Consider the following 23124-nt stretch of genomic DNA (forward strand, 5'->3'; position numbering starts at 1 on the left):
AAACGAACAGAAATTAAAATAAATAACCGAGTCAAACACAAAACGAACAGAAATTAAAATGAGTTGGGCTCAAAACCCCTATGCCTTCCCAAGCCCAGAACATAATTTGCACTTTAATGAAAAAATATAAATGTATTTACTTTTATAACTTTAATAAATCAAATAATATTAACATTTTGATTACTAAATATCAGTATATGTATACTAAACTGACAATGCACATTCCTTTGTATTTTCTCCAGTAAAACCTTGGGACATTTTCAAGGATTGGCGTCGCTGTTCCAATGCAGATAGAGACCCAATACGGATCATACTCCAAAACAAAGAAATGTAGTCGCCACATAGCACATGTGCGCAGATTTTTAAAACTAGTTTACGTTATCCTGGCCGTAAATGGAATTAAAGTTAGATCAAATTTTAGATTTATATATATATATATATATATATATATATATATATATATATATATATATATATATATATATATATATATATATATATATATATATATACCGGTAAAAACAACAACAACAACAAAAAACACGAACATTTTTTTCCCCTTATAACAAGGTCATACGTGACAGTATTTTATAATAAATCACAAAAAATAACAAAAGTAATAATCATCTCTTTTTAATTTAATCATACCTTTTTCTTCTTAATTTAATTCTTCTTTTTTCTTCTTCTTAATTCTTGAGCGCTTAAGACCGAAGTATTTACTTTGTCTTTTTGTTTTTTTCCACTGGTTGTAAAACACCCTCGTTTGAAAATTTCTTTTTTTCTTCGTGTTCTTCGTTTTTTGATCAAATAGACAACTAAAGATTTTGTTTCTCTTGACAATTAAAGTTTTTTTTGTCAACTAAGTCTTTTAATCAACTATCTGGCTAACTAATAAACATAAAACTAGATAAAACTAAATGAAAATAAAATGAAAGAAAGAAATAATTAAACAACGAAAGGGCTAACAAAACTGCAAACTTTTTTGGCTGATAAAAAGCAGGCTGTTTTAGGCTTTTTAAACGCGGCCAAACAGCTCTGGGGTCGAAGTTGTATTAGAATACTTCAGAAAAAAGGGTTCAAAGGTCAGGAAGTACCAGTTCGGGCTTACCTCCATGTTATACAAGCAGAAGGTGAAAAATAGTAATACCGATTTGGTAGTTAACTACCCGCAATTGGTGGATATATGCAAGAGTGGAATTGATGCATATGGTCATATTATGGTCACATTAAGACTCGTTTTTAGTTTGACAACTATAGATCAGAATCCAAACATAATCGTATTATCTGTAACTATTCAGGAATTAACAGTCATGTTGCAACAATCAGTAGCCTCTACTTAATCGCTATATGTCTAGTTTTATTTTTAGTATTTTAAATATCAAAACTTTTCTAGGGGGAGGGGGGATAAAACAACAAAAGTTTAAATTCTTTCAGATGTTGGATTATATGCACTATTTGTCCTTTATAGCCTCCTACTTCTATGCACTAACTGTCCCATGTAACCATTTTACCTGCAATTCAATATTGTCAAGTATTAAATAATGATTAAATTAATTAATTACAAATAACAAACTAATTACTAATTGCTATTCCTATTAGTGCTTCATTGCTATTCCTATTTTGCATAGCTATTCATACATTAGTATGTTAGCTCGAATATGAACTCGTGTGTGTTTTTTTTTGTATTCCAGGCCTCTTAACTTGAATATGAACTACTGTTTTAACCCTAATTCAGAGGTAGCGTAGCTGTGTGTAAACAACTAAATTAAGACTATTGTATTCAAAAAAGACTATTTATTAATACTGTAAACAATGAACAAAAAAAACAGGAACTCCGCTACTATGTATTTCCATTGGAAACGCAAATTTATGCTCTGTTGTTATTTGAAGTCACCAAAAATGACGCATCATTTTATTTCACTTTGTTGAAACTTATTCTTGGCTCACACTGATACAATTTTTTTTTTAACGCAATACGGCTCACAGACAATGAATGCAAAGAAATCTCAAAAAATATTCACACAGAAACGTGCATTGCGGCCGTTAAAACGGGAAAACTAGTTTGACATAATTAAACGGGACAGCAAGAAAAAAATTCAAACGGATAGCCTCTATTGGTCAGTCCAGATATGCCTAATTAATAATGTAATTCTTATCTTCTATGTTCACTTCTCTGGAAATGTCCTTCTAGGCCTTGAGGATTAAATGATTCTTTAAATACCCCTCATGTCCTTTGCCATATATTAATAGACGACTTCTGACTAATATGATTAGTTATTTCCATTGTCTGGTTTAAAAAGGATTAAAAATAACGGACGCGTTTTTTGAAGGCTCAGTACAAATATTTCGACGTCGCCGTTTAACCGGTATAACGTATGATGATGTAGCAGAAATTGATGAAATTTGAAAAATCACGCAAAAACGGCCGTTTTCGCGTCATAATGCAGCAGTGTGAACCAATAGTTAACACCAATAAAAACAATCGTGCAACTTTAGGACATTCTGGTTAAAAAGCCCAACACCAAATTATATATTTTTACCAGACCTTTGAGATCCAAAAATCAAGCGGAGAGCTTCGGATAGTTTAAATGGAGAACTTGTATTCAAAGGTGTATTCTAGAACAAAAATCGTAAAACGTTAGAAATTACTGGGATTTCCTGCTTCAATTACGCACTTTAAAACATGTTCACTGGAAAATGATTAGTACTCAACGGGTTTAAAATGCCTGAAAATGAAAAAAAAGAAATATCCAGAAAATTCACTTAATCTGGCATTTTGTTTAGTTTTGCTCCACTGCACCCAGAATAATTAAATAAACAGAAAACAAACAAAAAAGGAGACACATTTTTCAGCCATTGAATGAGCCGGGAAAATTGCAGATATTTGCGGAAAATTGCAGATATTTGCGAAAAATTGCAGATGTAATTTTTGTCCGATGTGCGGGGACGAAAATGATGATATAATTCATTTTTTATGTTTATGTAAGGAGCTAAGAGGTTTGAGAGAGGAAATTTTTCCGGAGTGGTTCGAAAAGGAGGAATGTATGGGTATTATATGAAGAGATACAAATTTTTGGGGGATAAAGAATTTGGGAAGGTTTATTGGACTGGGCATGGAGCATAGAGATCATTTTCTTTAGATTTTTTATTTTATTTTTGTTTATAATAAGGGTGTTTTTATTTATTATTTTAGAAGTGTACTGTGTATTAACCATGGCCCAGAAGGGCTTTTAGTGTTAATAAATCATATCATATCATATAAGCAGATCCCTGTCTTGAAAAACAAAATCATTTCAAGAGCATCTTCGATGTGTTCAAGGTTTATACATTGTAAGATTCGGGCATAAGGAGTGCGACTTTTCCTATTTTTGGCAGATTTCACAATTTACCAATGATTTAACCTAGATTTACTGGAGAAATTGTTGAATTTCAATGCTGAGAAAACAGCCTTTAAATCACAATCACTGGAAGAGATAAAATGCCTTAAACAACTATTCCCTTAAATTGGACCATTGATGAAAACTTCGGCCTGAAATTTAATAGAATAATGATGACTACTATTATACATTAAAGGTTTTCGTACCACAGGCCATACCCTCGGTGAGCATACACCGCTTTTATTAGAAAAAAAGGGCACAAATACTAGAAGGCAATACTTGTCTCGTGTCTGGTGATGCTCAGGGTTATATCCAGGAGTTTTGCTTCGAGGGAGAGTGGCGCAGCGAAACGATTTTGTTGCTGGGAGTTAAGGGTTTGGATTTGTAGGACCAATTTACGAGTTGACAACATTTTTAGGGGAGGGGAGGATCAAACCCGGTAATTGTCACTGGATATGGCTCTAGTGATACAAATGATAATTTGTACCATTTTCTAGGCGCATGTCAGGAGCTAAAACATTCAAAAGTAAATTTGTCAGAGGATACAAATGTACAGCTTCCGAATATGGTGAAATCTAGAAACTCCCAGGTAATTATAAAAAAAAAAAAAAAAAAAAAAAAAAAAAATAGGAAAACCTGTTAATAAAAACTTAATTTAATGAAAGGTTCCATTCCGTGCTTTTAAGCTTGATTCTTGAGTGCAGATTATTTTATTTTCATATTCTGTATTTCTGCTATTGCCCTTTGGCAGATCCGCTCCTAGGGTTAGTGGTTCCTGGAGAAATATTACTTACAGCCCCCCCCCCCCCTCACCCCACCCCAATTCATATAAATATAGCAAATATACCGACTAATATAAGCAAAAACAGCCAAATCAACGTGAAAACTTGATCAAAGTGGGCAGCCCCCCAGCCACGGCACCCGGTCAAAGAGGGGGGAGGCTGCCCCCCTCTTTGAATGGCTAAGGCCTTTGACTTTCATTACACTTACCTATTTATCTAGCAGTGTTGGGCGATATTTTGATTAATCGATATATCGATATTTTTACTTTCGATATATCGATATTTCCGATCAGTTTTTTGCTATGGTATCTCATGGATTTGCCGAAGTTCAATAACGCAAATGGTAAATAAAAGGTATTTTGTATAACTTTTTTTTCGAAATTCAAATAATATAAAAATCAAACAATAAAAATAAACTGATTGCATAAATGAATATAATAAAAACCCAGATTTGGTAGTTATTTGAGCTCAGGAAAAGAAAAAAATAAACTGCTGGCTATTCAAAACATCAGCATGTCAAAGTTTTTCCCTGAGAGTTGGTTCCGCCATTCAGTGATTATCTGACCAGCCTTGGAAAATACTTTTTCATAAGGGACACTGGTAGAAGGTACAGACATGAATTTAATTGCAACTTCATACAGGTATTTTTGAAGCCCCATAGCACGAGACTTCCACCACTTGAGTGGACAAGTTTCCCTTGAAACTATTGGCTCCCTATTGAAAGTTTGCAGAGCCATGGTATATTCGGCTGCTGTCAAAGCATGTCCTGCATTAACTATAAGAACTTCATCGTGTGAACCCCACAAACTGGCTTGATTCTGATATGACTGCATCGCAGAGACTGCGATGGTACTTGTATCTTCTGATCGAAATTCAGCCGCCAGCAAGGCCAAATCTATCTCGTTTGCAATTTTGCTCTCAACTTATAGAAGATCGTCAGGTGAAATATACATTTTCTTGAAACGCAGGTCAAAATATGTGGCAATTGCGACGGGTGTGACTTGACCAAGGCCTATAAACCTACAATGCGTTTTATTCAGCAAAGCCTTTCGAAGCTCATCAACCACATCTGAGAATCCACCAAAATCTACCTGAACAAGGTTGGGTTCTCAAAATCTTAGACAAAGGCAGGACTTTTGAGATGGAGGGAAAGCTTTCAGAAGAGCTCAATAGTTGCCCCTTCAAAGGGTGTAAGCCCCGCAATCACGTTTGAAATTACATCCCGCTCACTATCAGTGAGTATGAGGTCCACTTTACCGAGAAGCGCATGCGAACTTGTTACCGACTCTTTCAAATCTTGTAGACTACGCAACGTAGTAAGAAGCGAATTCCATCTAGTGGTCAGATCGGGTTCTAGTTTTTTGATGAAAACATTGTCAATAGAGATTTGAACCTGGCGTAACTTGTCAGTAGCTACAACATTACGTCTGAAAAAGCTGACAATATTTCTAGCCTTTTGGACGAGAGGCAACAATTCAGCTGTATCATTAATAGCATCCCCCACAATCAAATTTAGAGTATGTGGAAAGCATGAAACATGACTCCATCCTGTACCTTCTTGGGATACAGCACTCTTTACGGCCCGCACTACATTTGCTCCATTATCAGTTACTACAGTAACAACCTTTTCCTTGATCCCCAACTCAGTGGCAATTTTCATAAGGTGAGCCTTAATAGCATCAGCACTAATGAGTTAGAGGCAAGACACTATCCAAGGGGGGTACCGGATTAGAACAGTCCGATATGTTTGTCTGACTCACAAAAATATAACAAAAATGCATATAAACAAATTTGTGACGCGTTTCTGAGGGTTTTTACCCCCCCCCCCCCTCAAACAAAAATCCTGGATACGGCCTTCGTTAGAGGTGATCCTTCTTAACAGTCATGACTAGTCCTCTACATACAATATGAACCAAAATCTCTACAAATCTAACCGGTGAACTAATGCCCACGAGAGGAAACTTTCTCTCTTTTCCAACTCACTTCCATAAACAAGGTCAGATACACAACGATTTTTCGTTAGCTCGCGGAAACGCAATCGTTTCCGCGTAAGTAAAATTATTATCAACACTAATTGGAAGTTAATTACAAAAAATTAATTAAGAATGTGAATTACATTCTTTAATCTATTTGCCAACTTATCCCTATGTGAATTTTTTCTTTGCCAGCAATAAAAAAATCTTTAGTTGTTTCTGACAGAAAAAACACCGATTACAAACACTTAGTTCCATCTAACATTGTCCATCAAAATTTCAAACCCAGATACACTCAACTATTTTCTTTAGTATAAGGGTAAGTGCTCGAATTGATTTCAACTAAAGAGCAAGGGAAACTAAACAGGCAGGGAACTTAAATTTTGTTTCTGAAAAAAAAAAAAAAAAAAAAAAAAAACAAGTAGAAACAATCAATGCCACCTAGGAATACCATTCAAAATCCTGAAGTCAAATTGACTTATTCGGACTACATTCCAGCTACTGACCAAAAAGTCACTGGGACGATCGGATATTAACTTCAAATTCTTTTTTTAAATTTTCAAATTATCTTATTCTCCTTCTTCAAATTGTCAAATCCTCTTAAACAAACTTTTTTCTAGACAGTCAAAAGGATTTCCCTTTTCTGATCGATTCCAAGTAAATATAGATCTTAAAGATTTAGCAATTCATTCAAAAGAAACTCAAATAACAAAGATTTCACAAGGAATTTCCTTTTTTTAAGGAAAAAAATCCTTTTTTCTCAAAGACGACTTATTGCAAAATTCTTCATTCCTAAATGGTGCTTATCTGTTATAGCGACCCCACTCAAGAAGTGAAGTTAGGTTAATCCTAATGAAATATACCAAAAAATAATGAAAATATAATACTTTAGAAACAAATTTGGGCTATATATTTGCACATTAGGGGTAGGGGATGGGGGTAGAGTATTGCGGGTCTGAAGGCAAAATGTGTTAGCTACAATTATTCTGCCTATTATGAAGTAAGAATTGTTTTCCAACTTGACGCTGTCCAAATACTTTACCCCCCTCCCCGTAATGTGCAAATATATAGCCCAAACTATTTAAGTCTGAATGTATTCTGACACCCACCAGTTGTTATCCACTAAGCGTAAGCTAATTGTCTCTTAATACAGACAGATGAAACCGGTTTGTTCTCGAGTTTTAGACAGCGTAATTTTTGAATGGGGTCGCTATAACAGATAAGTAAATCCTAAAATAATAAAGCTCGTAAATATATTATTTCCTAAAAAAAAAAATTAAAAAATGAATAAAAAATGTGTTAATATGCATTTTTGTGACGTTTTACGAGTCGGACAACAACAAAATCTGGGGGTGGGATGGTTCAAACCCCCTACTCCCCCCCTGGATAGGGCCTAGATGTTGGGTTAAACTCTATTTTGAATTTTGGACTGTGCAGATACATTGTGCAGACATAGTGACAAACTGTGCACATAAAGTGATACATTGTGCAGGTGCACTGATACACTCTGCAGATAAAGCAGCAAACAAAAGACCTATTCCAGCAACCTCATCTTAAACAAGACAAAATATTTGTTCTATATATTTAATAAACGAAATAAAAAGAAAGGAAATCCGCATAAATTAACTTCATTTTCACTTATTGTAATTCAAATAAACTCTATAGGACACGTTGCATCTTTGAAACACCAAGAACCAAAAAAAGCCATTTTCCTTTCAGAAAACAATTGTTATATGAAGTTCCTAGTAAAAACTTCCACGGAGAAACATTTCTAAACATTTTTAAGGAATAACTTCTCTACAAGAAAAAGAAGAGATATTGACTTACAAAAGAGCCAATTCCATTTTGAGCCTAAAAGCCATTTTTTTATAGAAAATAATTGTTGTTATGTTCTTTAATAAAATCCAAGGAAGAAGATTTATAAATGCTATTTTATAACATTTTTGTATAGTAGCTTCTCTGGCAGGAAAAGAAGAAACATCGACCGCCAGCTCCAGGTGCTTCTAATAAACTTAGTAAAAACTCAACTGTCAACTTAAAAGTGGCTTAAAATCTCACACAAGGTTTCTACTATAGCTTTTCGTCTTTGAAATTACGATCAGGTCCTTAAGATTCTCAAGGAGTTAGTAAATTAAAAATAAAATTACCACATTGAATAATCGATGCTATCACGACCAAAAGCAAAGAAAAATCCAAAAATTGTTAAAAACATAACACTGTTGCCAACCAATGATAACACGCATGCTCCCCATTCAATCTGGAAAAAAAATAATGGCATTAATGTCTAAAAACAACAAAATAATTTTGCATGGATAATTTAAATTAGCAACGCTTCTGGGACACTCGTTCCTGGGGCTAAATAGGAGCTTCTTACCTCCTGGGAGCGTAGGAGCTAAATGCGCTTCTGGTCTTTTTTGAATTCAGGCCACATTGGAGCCCACAAAGACATCTTTACATATTCCTGCATGCAAAAAGCATGGGGAGATGGGGCATCTTTAAAAAGAGATTGGTTTTAAGTACCCCCCCCCCAGCTAAGGTTAGAAATCGTGCCACAAACAGAAATTTTGGCCTTCCCGCTTCCATCCCAGAAATACTTGATGATACTCATCACCCCAGCAAGGTTTAGAAATATGTGCAACTCTGAATTTATGCTATACATGTGTCGCGTTTCAAAAAGTTACGAACAATACTTTTGCTAAACTATATTTATTTATTAGTTCATAAAAGCTATAAAAAAGACATCTTCTTCAGTTTTATTATAATAGTAGACATTACAATAGCCAACAAGTGAACAGAAAGAGCAAAAAGGAAAACATGGTTGGGGACAGGAAAAAAAATTAGGTAAAGATACGACACACTGGAAAATAGATTTACGTTGCTAGGGCGATGTCAAGTGTTACAGAAACCGTTGGTCGTTGCAGCAAACATTTTGTCTCTTCACCATTGCCAAAATACGGCACTTGAGTTTTTTTTTTCTCAAGATGATCTTTTCTTTTAAAAAAAGTTGAAGTATTGACGCATGTTCTTAAAAACATCTTTATTCTCTATTCTTTTATTCTATTTTACCCTTTTCTCCTGAATATTCATTCCAGAAAGTCTCAGCAATTTAGATTTATTAACGAAATAAAAGGGGTAACTGCTTAAGATACATCTTATTTTCATAAAAACGAAAATGACACTTTAACCTTTCGAAGGCTTAAGGGGCGTTAGCCATAACTTGATTATTCGTGATAATTTCTGTTCATTTTGGGTCTCATCTCATAGATTGTAATTCCTAATTCTTTCAAGTTCAATTGCACCTCCTGGCTAAAGGGCCTTGAAACGGAGATCAGCACCGCCGTTTGGACTTTGAGGGTCTAGTGCCCTATCCTTTACCTTCTTTTTTTCTACTCGTCATTCGTCTTTAGTTTAATGTATTTACTTTTCTTTGAATTTTTTTTTATTTTTTGAAAAGTATTTTCTACTTAATTTCTGCTCTTTTTAATCGATACTTTTCTTTATTGGTTAATTAAAGGAATATTTGTGAAGCTTTTTTTTGTTTAAGAATTAATATGCGACTGTAATTATATTTTGGAAAAAAATTTGCAACCGATTTTGACAGCAGTTTTACTGTAGGATTTTGGCTGGATGGTGGAGGAATATTATTAAAAAAAAAAAAAAAAAAAAAATAAATCTACATTATTTTTGGCCTCCTATAGGACTGAAGCCATCCTGAGCCTTATCGTGTTACAACCTTAAATATAGACCAACATTCATCCATCATTTAATTACAAAATGTTTTTGCATTTGTATTTTGTTCCAACAGCTTCTTTGTCTACATAAATATATTTAGTGCTCACTTATTAAAAAGAGTTCTCTTTTGAATAAAAATAAGACATCAGGATTCAATGCAACCAGATTAGTTTCCTGATTGAGTTTCCCTTGGTTCTGAAACTTTGACAGAGATGTCTTCATGGCCTGGAATTTTAAGCAGATCAGCATAAAAAACAATATTTCACAATAAGAATCAATACAGCCACATTTTTCTTTAAAGATGTATTGTCCTTGATAAGCACTCCTTGGTTAAGGCAAAATTTAAAATCCAACTGATTCCACCCGTTCAATATTCCCTCAAAATTTCAGTTGGGTCCCTTAAAACCCTAATTTCCATTGCTGAGATATTGTAGATACGGTATTTTAATAACCTGAATCCATACGGTGTCGATTGATTTAGCTAAACACTTTTCCCCAAGCTACAATTAAGGGTACAATTAAACCCCCCGTCTACCAATACACCAAAAAAGTGTCAATTTAATATCCTGAGCCGTTCAAAAGGTTTTCCATATAGATCATTTGGACAAACTGGTAGCAGAGAACGATTTTTGATCGCCTTTTTTGATTTTCCTGATTAAGGAAAATAAACCTTAATAAAATAAATTGCTAGCCCAGATTTTTTTTGAAATGTCTGAAAATAGATGGTGCTACGGCATTCGCGTTAAATTTTGAATTTCTACTCGTGTACTATTGTCTTTTACGCCTATGATTCTAAGGTCATTTTAATGTTGCTCCTTATTTTCAGCTGAAAAATCTTGTCTCTTTACAAGGTTTTTTTTTTTAAGTAAGGTCCATTTGAACATAAATACAAAATGAAAGTTTATTTCAAAAAAAGAAGTTTTATTTTCAGAAAGCTAGTGAAAAGTCTCCTATCCACAATACAACGTGCAACCAACCGTGCATGAATTACATGTCAGAAAGGAGCGGGGCTGTACCAGAATTTTTTTCGGGGGGGGGGGGTTAACTCAAGGATTTTTTCGGGAGGAGGGGTTACACAAAAAACGTATACAAAATTTATTTATATACATTTTTTTTTTTACGAGTCAGATAAAAATTTCGAGGGGGGGGGGGAAGGATTTTATTAAGGGGGGGAGGGAAGCCTTGGAAAGGATTTTATTAGGCAGTAACGTCATTGATGTATGGATTGGAGGACCAGACTGGAGACCCCTCACCCAAAACTAACTGGGAATTTGCTTTGCCAAACCTTCCCTTTTCCTTTCTTCCACAGTCCTTGAAGATATCCACCACATCAACGCAAAACCATCAACCAAAATATATTATGGACATGCTATTTCAAAGCCCTGAACACACATAGTGTCTTTTGATTTACCTCTGTCCTCCAGGCCCCCCAACGTCAAACTATAAAGCCACTTAACCTCCAATGTTCCCTGAAAGTTTCAATTCGATCCTTCACGCTATTCCCACGATATTATCAATAATTTGAAAAAGAAGGTGCATATAGCATCTTTCGATTTACTCAGGTATGTGCATAGTTTTCAGAGTACACTTTTGAGATACAATGATAATCTTAGCCTAGCGAACGTAAGCAAGAGCTCACTCAAAATGCAAATAATCAGTGACGAAGAGTTTTATGACCCCAATAAAATATATGATTTTTTTGGTTCAGACAATAATCTTCGAAATTTCCGAGTTAATCGAACACCCGGGATCAAACATGCCGTCCTTTTCAATTATAAAATAAATTTGCAAACAATGAGCAACTTGCATAATTTACAGTCCCAGAGGTTGCGAGGGCCTAATCATCCCTAAATATACAGTTGTTGAATCTCTCAACTATTTTGAACAAAATGGTCACCTAACAATTTTGATCAGATAACTTTGAGTTGTCTGGGGCGGGTAGGAAAAATCGACACACGAGGGGGTTGGTTCACTTGGTTCCTCTCTAGTCACTTTTCAATCTTAAAAATAGCACTCGAAATTTGAATTTTCCAAATCAATAATTGATTTCTGTTCTGGGATATTGCAGACATACAAATACAGTTTCTTTTGATTTGGTTCAACATCCTCTGGAAATTCTCTGGAAGTTTCAGCTTAATACCTTTAGTTGTTCCTGGGATATTGCATATAGAACCTTTTGACAAGTTGAATGTCTTTGACTTTTGACTTAGTTCAACATCCCCTCAACTAATACCTTAATCAGCTCTTGAGATAATGCAGATATACCCGTTTGACAACATGGAGGGACATAGTCTTTTTTTAGCTCAACATCTGACTCAACATGCACTGAAATTTTAAAAAATTTAGTCTTTGAGAAAATTCGAAGTATTAGGAATTTTAGCAAGTGCCCAAAAAGAAAAGGTCTTGCAAATCTAGTGCAACAACGCAGTTAAATTTTGATTTCTAATGTAATGAAGAAAAAAAACTTACAATTCCACCAACACGGGCTAGAACAATGGGCAAAGCAAAGGCTGACACAACAATCCCAGTTGTTAAAAACAAAGCTAATTCTTGACAAGAATTGGTTGACGACATACCATCAGAATACCGCTTAGAAATTGACAATGGAATTGGAGCAAGAACATAAAATGCCAGCAGGAAAAACGGCCACCAAGTCCTGAAATGAAATGTAATTCAAATGGCAAGTTCATACTGACCGGAAAAATGGTCTCGCAGCTGTTAAAAACAATTGCATTCTCTGGACAGATACCGCGTTTTTTCAATCAGGAAAAATGTCTAGCTGACTACTTCTTTATAGGGTTTTACATTCATATAAACCCTTATTCCCTTCTATATCATTAAAATCATGTTTCCCAGCTACCATTATAAAAGATGTTTAAAAATGAACGCCAGGTTTAAAATGCCTGTTATTTTTTATTATTGGCAACATTGTTTTTGCATTTTTTGTTATCACTGATCTTTGAGGTTATGTTTTAATACTGTGCATTTGTTTTCCAGGTTAGTATTCGTGGTGAATAGTCGTGTAAAGATACAGTACGGAACAGCGAGTGTTGATGGTGAAAACTCATTAAAAAATAGTGAAAGTTTTGCGGAAACCGTTTTTTTCGTGAATTAGTCTTGGATTCCCATATTCTACAGTTATGTTATTTGCAAGGCCCTTTAAATGAAAGCGAGCTTTATCTGACAAAATAATGCGTTTTGTGAAACCACATGTCTCTCGTTCTTTTTTCATCCTTTATCCATTCTTTATCATATTTTATCATCTTTATCCGTTCTTTTATCCATTGCACAAGTTGTCGTCGTTCTTCATCATCCGCTGGTTTAAGTTCCTGTGTTAACAAAACTTTGTACGAATGTAAATGATAATCCTTCGATAGGATCATGTACACTGCTGTCGGACACACGTTCAATTCTAGAGAGAACGACGGCGAGATGATTTCCCAGACTTACAGCGACCGAATCAAGCACAGTAGCAACATTTGCCTCAATCCGGTCACTAGGAAGGCGTCCTGGGCTTCTGATGTGTTCTGTTGACCGTTTTTTTTTAAATTTCCAGATCCACCTACAAACAGTGGATTTATTTGGTGCATCATTGCACCCCATAGCCGTACGGAGTTTTCCAACAGATTCCGCAAAACTTATGCCATTTTTGTAATGAGTTTTCACAATCAACATTCGCTGTTCTGTACTGCATCTTCCCTGTACACAACAAACATTAACCTGGAAAACAATAGCACAGTATTAAAACATAGCCTCAAAGATCAGTGATGACAACACATGCAAAAACAATGTTGCCAACAATAACAAATAAAAACAACAGACATTTTAAATCCGGTGTTATTTTTGAAACACCCTTTACGTTCCTTCATATATGATGAACAGTAAACCCCTTTGTTTGACTGTTTGAACTTAGCATAGAAATAAAAGCTTAAAAAAATTAATTTAAAAACAAATGGAAAACAAAAAGAAAACTTGGCGTGGCCGTGTCATTTAGATTATTGAATTGTTTCGGATTACATGGATAGCTTCATTTAGTTCTTTCCCCTTAGAAGTGACTTAGTAATTACGGTGGATGTGATAGTTTTTTATGTAATTACCTATAAGATTAATACAAAAAACTTCCGTGAGGATAATTTTGTCCATAATTTGGAGCAAAAACATGGAATTTACCACTAAGAAGAGCCTATCCCTGGGAGTTATACATCCCTGGGGCGCTTTTTTAAGGACGGGAAAACAGCATTGCGTCAAAATCATATAGGTACGCCTTGAATATTCCCAACACAGTGAAGCGATGTCCGATTTTCGGCCTGTATGTTCAGAGTAAATCTTACTCTATACTTTGACGAAAAAAAATTTTTTTGGTTGATACAATTTCAGTCGTCATGATATAGTAACAACTTATCCTAGGATTAAAACCTAAGGCAGAGAAAAAAAACAAGATAACATAAAGTAAAGCGCAATTAGAGGAGCAAGAATGCTATGGGGGGCAGACAATTATGCGTGGACTATATGGGGGACTTTTCTTCTTCTAAATCTTAACAATAAACAGCAGCAGGAAGAAAAGAGCATACAATTTAGCTATATATTTGCCCATTAGGGGGCGGGGGTAAAGTGTAGCGGTCAGCATTTAGGATCGATATAATTAAATATTTTAGGATGTTTTAAAGTAATTCTCAGAATTTTAAGATATTTCCTTCTGGAGAGTGAAAATGCTAAACTAACACTAAAATTTCTAATGAAGCTTGACCTTAACATGCATGTCTAGCTAGAGGCCCATGTCTAGACATGTGTCTGGCCAGAAATCAATGTCTAGACCGCTACGATTCCAAAGTAAAGTTCGGCAATTAACAAGACAAGCTACAGCTAATCACTCAGTTCCAGACTCTAGAGCTCAGAGTATATGAAATTCAATTGCAGTCATTCGAAATGAGTCAAGTTCCACTATTTTCATCATTTGTTTTTACGTTTTTAAACCAAAATTTAATTTTTTTTTCTCATTAAATGTTTTTTTTTCTTCATTTTAGGCAAATATGCAACACCAGACATAACAGTGAAGCACACTAAGGCAATTTTTTGGCTTGTCTCATCTTGTGACTTTTGTGACTATCTCATCAATTATGTTGTGAATAATGTGACAATTATTTCTCATTGATTAATGAGAAAAATTGTCATTTCTAGCTGATTGAGGCATGACCAATATTCGAAATAATTTTGTCCGGGTAGTAAAAACGTAAAAAAAATCCATATAAACAGATTTCTGATGCATTTTTGAAAGTTTTTTTTGGGTTTTTTGAAAGTTTTTACCCGCATAAGCTCTCTTGATTGGCTAGAAATGACAACTGTAATTCATTTGAAACTAAATTTGTAGTTTTAGCTAAGCACTGAATTCTTCTTGGGAACGGTAGTTGTCTAATCATTGATTTCTGGCCAGACACGTGTCTAGACATGAGATTCTAGCTAGAAACGCATGTGAACGCCGCTTAACGAAAAAGCTTTAGTTATATATGTGAATAGGAGTATTCACATTTACTCCTTTCGAGGCTCCTCGTGTACCATGACTAACAAAGTCACTATTAATGAAGAAAAAATTTTCAAATAAAGACGGGAGCAGATTATTTGAATTTTTATATGTGAAAATACCACCTTGTTAATTACCACTCTAATTTATAAGAAAATACCATTTCTAGTTTTGAAAATATCAGGAATACATTCTTAGACCACACTGGCTATACATGATAAATGAAACTCAGAGAGAAAAGAAAATAACAAAATGAAAAATAAAATAAAAAAAGGTGAAAAAACGAGGATTTTGTTAGCCAGTGGAAAACCATGAAGAAGAAGAAATAAGCTATTGGAAATATATAGCTATTGTTTGTGTTCCATTAAGAGTCAGAAATGAAACTATGAACACATACTTGCTGTTTTTTTTTATTAATTAGTGAACTAATCATAATTATTATAGATAGTAAAAAATGATGCCCCGAGCAAAGACTTTAAAGTTGGGAGGCGGAGACTTTAAAGAGAAATGCATCCAGGGGGAGGGTATCAAAAACCAAAAATTGTTTATTCCATTAATTGCCTTTTCTTCTATAGGATCAATCCAGACAAAGGAGAATTTTTCCCTCAGTGATGTACATTTGCTTCTTTGTTTCATTCATTCGGCCTTATATTCTACGTTAATCCACCTCTTTACTTTGGATATAAACAAGATATTCCATTCCTTAACACAGGACATTCTTCTTGGAAAACTCGGTCGAATCGGAGCGCGAGCAACTGTTCATTCTTAGTTCCATTCGTATATTCTGAGTAGAGTGATTTTTGTAGGCAAGAACACTAAATGAGTCTCAAGTTGAATTCTAGTTAAATTTTGGACGAGAGACTAGTTGGATTCCGTGATGACAGTAGTTTATATACAGTACTATTTGGCCAAGGTTTGCTGGAGGCAAATATTCTTGTTTTATAGAGAGTTCCTTTACAGTTTGATGAGAATATTATGGCTCTTAATGTTTCTCAAACCAAGTTTTTTTTTCTAGAGCCTCTACAGCTTGTCTGGGTATCCATGTGATACACAATTCATACCCTCTTTAGATCTGAAAGTGGTTACATCCAATTCCTTGGAATTTATCTTGATGAGAATATATCTTATTAATTCCCCGTTAACGCAACTAAAATTAAAATTGCCAGGAATGCAGATTTTGTGCATAAGCTGAAGCACACATCCCCCAGACCTATTCTATGGGTTTTTTTTTTCTTCACCTTGATCTAATCATATATTCCTTATTGTCCTATCATATGGTTGTCTACTTTCCCATCAAATTTATGGAGTATATCCCCTCCTCGTGAGAAGGCCAGACTAGTTGTAAAGCTTCCAAATCCATCTGCTGTTAAATCACTCTTAAATCTCAGATATGTCTACGTCCTTGCATGTGCTCCTTTTAATTTTTGCACGACTGTATGGGAAACTACCAATTGTATTCCAATCTCCTGCTTTTCTATCTGGCAGCTTGCCATATTTCCAGCAATGACCTGACAGCACAACGGTCCCTGCCACGCCTCGCGTTCTGTCTAATTCTGTCCCTCTGATGCAATCTTCATAAGCATGGAGTACACTTCCAGCTTAGGCACTGTACTGTCTGACCCCTTCAAACATCTGGTGATTGAATGTTTAAAGGATAAGTTCAATCTATAAATTGTAATTGATAATTTTGTCTATTATAATATTATTCTTTCATATAGCTTGTTTATTTAGCTATTGTGATTCTTTCTCTTTCTTTTTTAAATGTGTAAAGATTGATTTTTTGAATTTAGTTCCATTCGTATTGTGAGGTGGTTGTAAAAGGGTGGTGTTATGTATTTATATTTCCGAGTTGGTTGTATGAGGGTAGTGTCACCGTTCTTGCTTTTATATGTGTGTTTTTTTTTACTGGGTCAGCAGAGTCACATATTTGATGTGATCATTGTGATCAGTTACATTATTTGAGTTGATTAGTTGTGATAAACATCAGCAGGTTCTTTTCCTTGTTTAGTTTTTTATGTTTTAAAAAACGACAACAAATTAAGTCTTACAGAGTCAAAATCCATTCAAAATTTTGAGCAAATGAATAGGACGATACCTGGGGCTATTAGAATAGAGCTTGGTTCAATTATGAACCATTATTTAATTCTACTTGGAATAAACTCGAAGTAATTCAAAATAATATTTTTGGTACATTGGTCCAAACCTCAAAAGGCACTTTTCCTCATTTAATCAACCTACAACCTCCCTTGTATGCAGGAAAACATCATATTTTGAAAACAAATCTGGATTATGCTATAGGGTGACCAAAAGTCAAGTTGCATTTTTATGCTCAATGTCAACTTTGTTATGTTTTTTTATGTTTATGCTTTATGTTCTTCTTTAAGTTTTTCAGGCCAAAGAACCAACCAATGAAGATTGTCTACTTTCATGTTTTTGTTGTTTTTGCACATTTATTGTTAATAAATAAGCTTGAACTTGAAATACCTCCTACATTGAATTTGAGCAGCATATTCAAACAGATTGAACTAGGTATTTGTTATACTGAATCTTGTAAAATTGCAAGGTAATTTTCAAATTATAGTATGTATGCTTCATTGATATCCATTTCTTTATGGCGTGACCTACCATTATGTAAACAAGACTCTTTTGGGCTAACTGATACTCGTACTATCCTACCATCAGGTAACATTGAGTTGTAACTCACCATGGGTTCAAAATTCTTGTTTTATGGAGAGAACTGGGGCTTGTTGTGTCAAGTTTAATGTAATTCCAGTATGCTAAAATTCAATGCTTTTGGTTCCTGTTGAACAGTTTCAAGCACTATGGGGGGGGGGAGTATTTGAAGTGGTCCAGTTAGGACCTACAATAACTATATATATATATATATATATATATATATATATATATATATATATATATATATATATATATATATATATATATATATATATATATATATATATATATATAAGAAGAATAAGAAGAATAAGGATTTATTGAAAAAAAACATATCAACAAAAAATTATTGCTGCCTCCCCTAAAAAGCAAAGCTTGTCCGTGGGGGAGGTAGAGAAAACAAAATCCTTAAAACAAAGAATACTTGGCCACCGACACCACTAATACCATCACACTAAACAATAAATACAAAATAATATCATATATTATACTTCCTCTGGGAACATCATATCAACAAAACCCCCACAATACATAAATCAATTAATCAGTCAAAACTCATATTCAGCAAAAAGCAGTTCCTTAATGATTTTTCTAAAAATATTGGGGTCACCAATAGTCTTAATATCACTATTCAAACTATTCCATTTCCGCGTACCTCTATAAAAAACAAAAAAAACATGAACGGGAAGATATACCTCTAGGTACACAGAAGTCCGCGCTCCCCTTGTATCATGATAATGAACAGTAGACCTAATGGACAATAAATCACCAAAACAACGAGGCTGAACATCCTGCTGCAGTCCAAAAATAAACCACAATATATAGAACTCACGAAGGCCTGCAGCCGGCAAAATTTTTAAAGTTGGGTAAATTTCTCTAACAGACATACGTTGAGATATACCGGCTAAAATTCTTACTTCATGATTTTTTAGAACTCTTATTGGTTTTAGGGTAGAAGAAAAAGTATAGAGCCAAATACTTGAACAATAAAGTATATACGGGTGTATTAAAGAAAAATAAAGATGGCGAAGGACAGACTTGGGAAAACAATGTTGGAGTTTCTTCATTATACCGAGATTTCTTGCCAGAATTTTGCTAGTTAAAGTAACATGTTCCTTAAAAGATAGAATTTCATCTATTACAATCCCAAGGTATTTAAAAGACGCAGTCCATTGGGCATATCTAATTCCTTGATCCCTGGGTAAAAGTTTGATGATCGCGAGAAAATAATAAAGTTAGACTTAGCCATGTTAATCCTTAATTTATTTACCCTCAGCCATGCTGTAATTCTATTAACTGATTCCTTCATGGAAATCTGCAGCAGCTCCGCTGTCTTAGCTGTGCTAATGGCTGTTGTGTCATCAGCAAAAAGTGAAACTGTTTAATTAGTAGGGTTTACCGTTACTTCATTTATTCTAGAGCAAAAATTATTTAGACAATTTGGTAAATCATTAATAAATATCAAGAATAATATAGGACCGAGAACTGATCCTTGCGGAACACCTATTTCAATACGCTTTTTTTCGGAAGAAGTATCATTTAGTTGGACATACTGATAACGATTACTTAAAAAACTTCTTAAAAAATTTAATGATTTACCCCTCAAACCATACACCTCACACTTGATCACTTGACTACTGATCACTGGAATCCTTGATTTTTTGTCTTTAACCACCTTCGTGACAGTTCTAAAGCTAGCTGAAACTCCAAAGTGGTCAGATACATCGTTAATAAGGACCCTGGGAAGACTCAAGGGTACATTAGAAAGGATGTTGTCCAGAAGCTTAGCTGATGTTCCCGTAATTCTTGTAGGGATATTTATACAAGGATGAAACCCATTGGATAAACTTCTATTAATAAATTCAGTGCTAGCAGATGACTGATCTATAAGGTCAATATTAAAATCCCCCATAATAAAACATGGCATAGAGTTAATCGGAAGTTTCATTAATAGTTCTTCAAATATGTCCATAAAGTCTTGGAGCAGGCTCTGTGGAGGTCTATATACTACAACAATACAAAAATTCAAATTCTCTCTAGTTATATGTAAAACAAAACACTCGCACACTTTCTCTCTATATATTGTAAGATCTTCTCTTATTGAAACCTTATAATCAGCCTGAATGTAAGCTGCTAGGCCTCCATGTTGGTAATACTCGCGATTCCTTACATATAAATTATACCCAGGGATATGTAGTATTTGCGAGTTGTTATCATTTAACCACGTTTCAGTTAAAGCGATCACCTGAAAGACATCAGTATTTAATAATTCCGAAAAAACATTATGCGCAGAATTCAATCCCTGACAATTCAAATGAAAAATGTTAAGGCTAAAATGGCCCCTATCACAATACAAGGGTAGTGCTTCCTCTTTAAAAATATACCTTGATGGTTCATTTGTGAAAATCTCAGTGGTATTAATATCTAAATTTCTATTTATCCTTTGATTAAACTGGCTGGAAAAATCAACCCTTCGACTTTCAAGTTGCAGGACATTGCTGTTCACAGGAGGAAAAACGATATCTCTAACCATCATCAATAAAAGTTAATGTATGTGACGGTAGTGGGTAGCGGTGGCGAAAAAAATAATTATCTACTAAACATATAACTAGACCTAGATAAATAAAAAAAAAAATAACAAAATATATTCTGGCAAAGCGGACATACAATTTAAAAAAGCACATTATTGCAAGCTTCATGGCACAAAGCAAAACCATTCAAAAAGACATCAGCCCGCTACCACCCACTCAAAATAATTTCACATTAACAAACATTTTGAATTATTTACTCAAAAATAAAAATTAACATTAACCCAAACATTTCAAATTCATCACTATCAACATTTCCATATCTATTTGATTAAACCAAGCGAAAAAGAAAAGATAATTAACCAATAAGTAAACTAAACACATTCAATAAAACACTCATTTTTTAGCACCTCTGGAAACTGTGGAGGGAGGAGGCTTATGTGCTAGTTCCTCAATCCATTCATCACACGTAAACTTCACTTTTGTACCACCCGGACGTTAAAACTGAAGATATGGTGGAACTGTGTATGATACCCATGAACTTATACCCATCGTTTTAAGACACAATTTTTTTTCATATAGTTCTTTTCTTGCCTCTCTCACAGAAAATGGGGCATCATCACTCACATAAATGTTTCCCTGGTTTGCTATATTTCTTCCTTTAAGCTTCTTCCCATTTTTAAGGATTTCAATCTTGTTTCCACGGTTTTTACATTAACCTTAAAATATTTCTTATCCTTTTTTATTGCAACAACTGAAAAATGGGGTATCACTGGTAAATTTAGTCCATCCGTACATATCTCGGTAAACATACGTTTGGCTTGATCTTCATCCTCACAGACTGCATTCCATAAAACCAAATTATTTTCGTTACGCTGATACTCTGCAGCCATAAGCCTATCAGACATACATAGGGTCTTTTCTTTAAAATATTTAACTTCTGACTGCAGGTTAAAATTATCATTTTTCAACAAATAAATGTCATTTTCTACAGCATTTGTACAAGACTTAATCCCGGATAATTCAGACCTTAAGGCTAATTGCTCTGATTCAATTGCTTTTATTCTATTTTCTACTACAATGAATCGCTGTTCAATTGATTAGACTGAGCTATGAGTTTCACGCATAATGTTCATCATCTTTGCAGAGTCCTCTGATAGGGTCATTAACGAAACCTGACTTGTCACTGGCTTCCGAATATCCGGATTTCCTGACGTATTTGGGGTGCTTGTTGCAATATCCTCGCTAGAATCAATATCTGGACGACTCCTTTTATTTTTTTTCTTGCCCATCTTAACTTAGTAATAGCTAAAATTGACTTACTGGCAAAAGAAGAAGCCACCAGTCTTAATTCAGTCCTTTTCCCCCACTGTACTATTCCTTTAATCTCATATCACGAATAATTTGAGCCTTAAATCACTTTGGAGGAATAACAGCTAATCATTTCCATTGTTGAGTTCTATTTAGGGAAAGGCTTTTATTTTCAGATTTTCCATTATCAGATTGTACAAACTTTTCGTTATATCACAGCATGCAGACAATTTAGCAATAATCCGTCGTCATTCATTTCATTACGTGATTCATAGAGTGGGCGATAGCAAGCAATACGGTCTTAACCGGTTTAGCAATGAATCATGACTGAGCAATGAATCATTTATATATATATATATATATATATATATATATATATATATATATATATATATATATATATATATATATATATATATATATATATATATATATATATATATATATATATATAATGTCGTTGCAAAACTTACATTTATAAAGAAATACTAGGTGCAATAATTTCAGAAAGTTTTCAACACTATCAAGATACAAGCCGAAAAAATCTGTAACTTACCCATATTGAGGAAGTGCACAAGCTAACACAAGGAACATCATTCCAATTGAACCACTAAAGGCCAATGCTACCAAAGCTAAAATAAACACAATTTATAGAATAAATGCTAAATTGAATAATGTATACAACTATAAGAAACACGATGAATGAATCCTCCTTCCATCTGCCATCTGAGGTTATCAGTAGCAGGATTATCCTGGTTATCCTGCACATGTAATATAGAACCTAACAATCTTCAACATTCCTTTCCTTGAAGATCTAGACAGCAGCAACAAATTATGTTTGTCATAGAGCTTATTGTTTGACATTCAGTTGTTCAAAATCCGAGTATCAATAATAATTATTCATTTTGTATGGATTACATAAGACTTGGGGGACAAATTGAGCATCACAGAGCAATGTCATGGTTATGGTGGTAGCTGTAACCTAATAAAGTACAAACAACTGCCCATAGTAACCAAAAGTTAAAAAAACAGGTTTAGAAAAAAACTGCCTAGTCAAAAAATTTCCATCTGACACTGATGCAGGAATGGTAACTATTATTTTGGTTCATCTAAAAAGTAAAAGTTTATTGCAAAAAGAAATTTACGGTAATTTCGAGAAAAAAACTGAAACACCTCGAAAATGGTGTCAGATTAAATGAAAAGTATACCATTGGAGTCAACATAGTC

General features: G+C 34.3%; 1 protein-coding gene across 3 annotated transcripts in view; it reads right to left on the reverse strand.

The window, feature by feature from the left end:
• Positions 1 to 1761: 1761 nt before the first annotated feature.
• Positions 1762 to 23124, reverse strand: part of LOC148944089 (leptin receptor gene-related protein) — a 53812-nt gene continuing 32449 nt past the window's right edge. For 2 of the 3 annotated variants that reach the window (XM_089099687.1, XM_089099686.1), the window contains 3 exons: positions 22454 to 22529; positions 12334 to 12520; positions 7703 to 8389 (listed from right to left, as the gene is read on the reverse strand). In XM_089099687.1, coding sequence (XP_088955813.1) covers positions 8276 to 8389; positions 12334 to 12520; positions 22454 to 22529 — 377 coding nt within the window. In that variant the 3' untranslated portion in view covers positions 7703 to 8275. Of the gene's footprint in view, positions 2617 to 7702; positions 8390 to 12333; positions 12521 to 22453; positions 22530 to 23124 lie in introns of those variants that run through there. The other variant, XM_089099689.1, reaches the window with a different exon arrangement.

The sequence above is a fragment of the Artemia sp. Qi Xiang Cuo genome, chromosome 14 (genome assembly GCF_049724085.1).
Source record: "Artemia sp. Qi Xiang Cuo chromosome 14, ASM4972408v1, whole genome shotgun sequence".
NCBI classification, from domain to species: Eukaryota; Metazoa; Arthropoda; class Branchiopoda; order Anostraca; family Artemiidae; genus Artemia; species Artemia sp. Qi Xiang Cuo.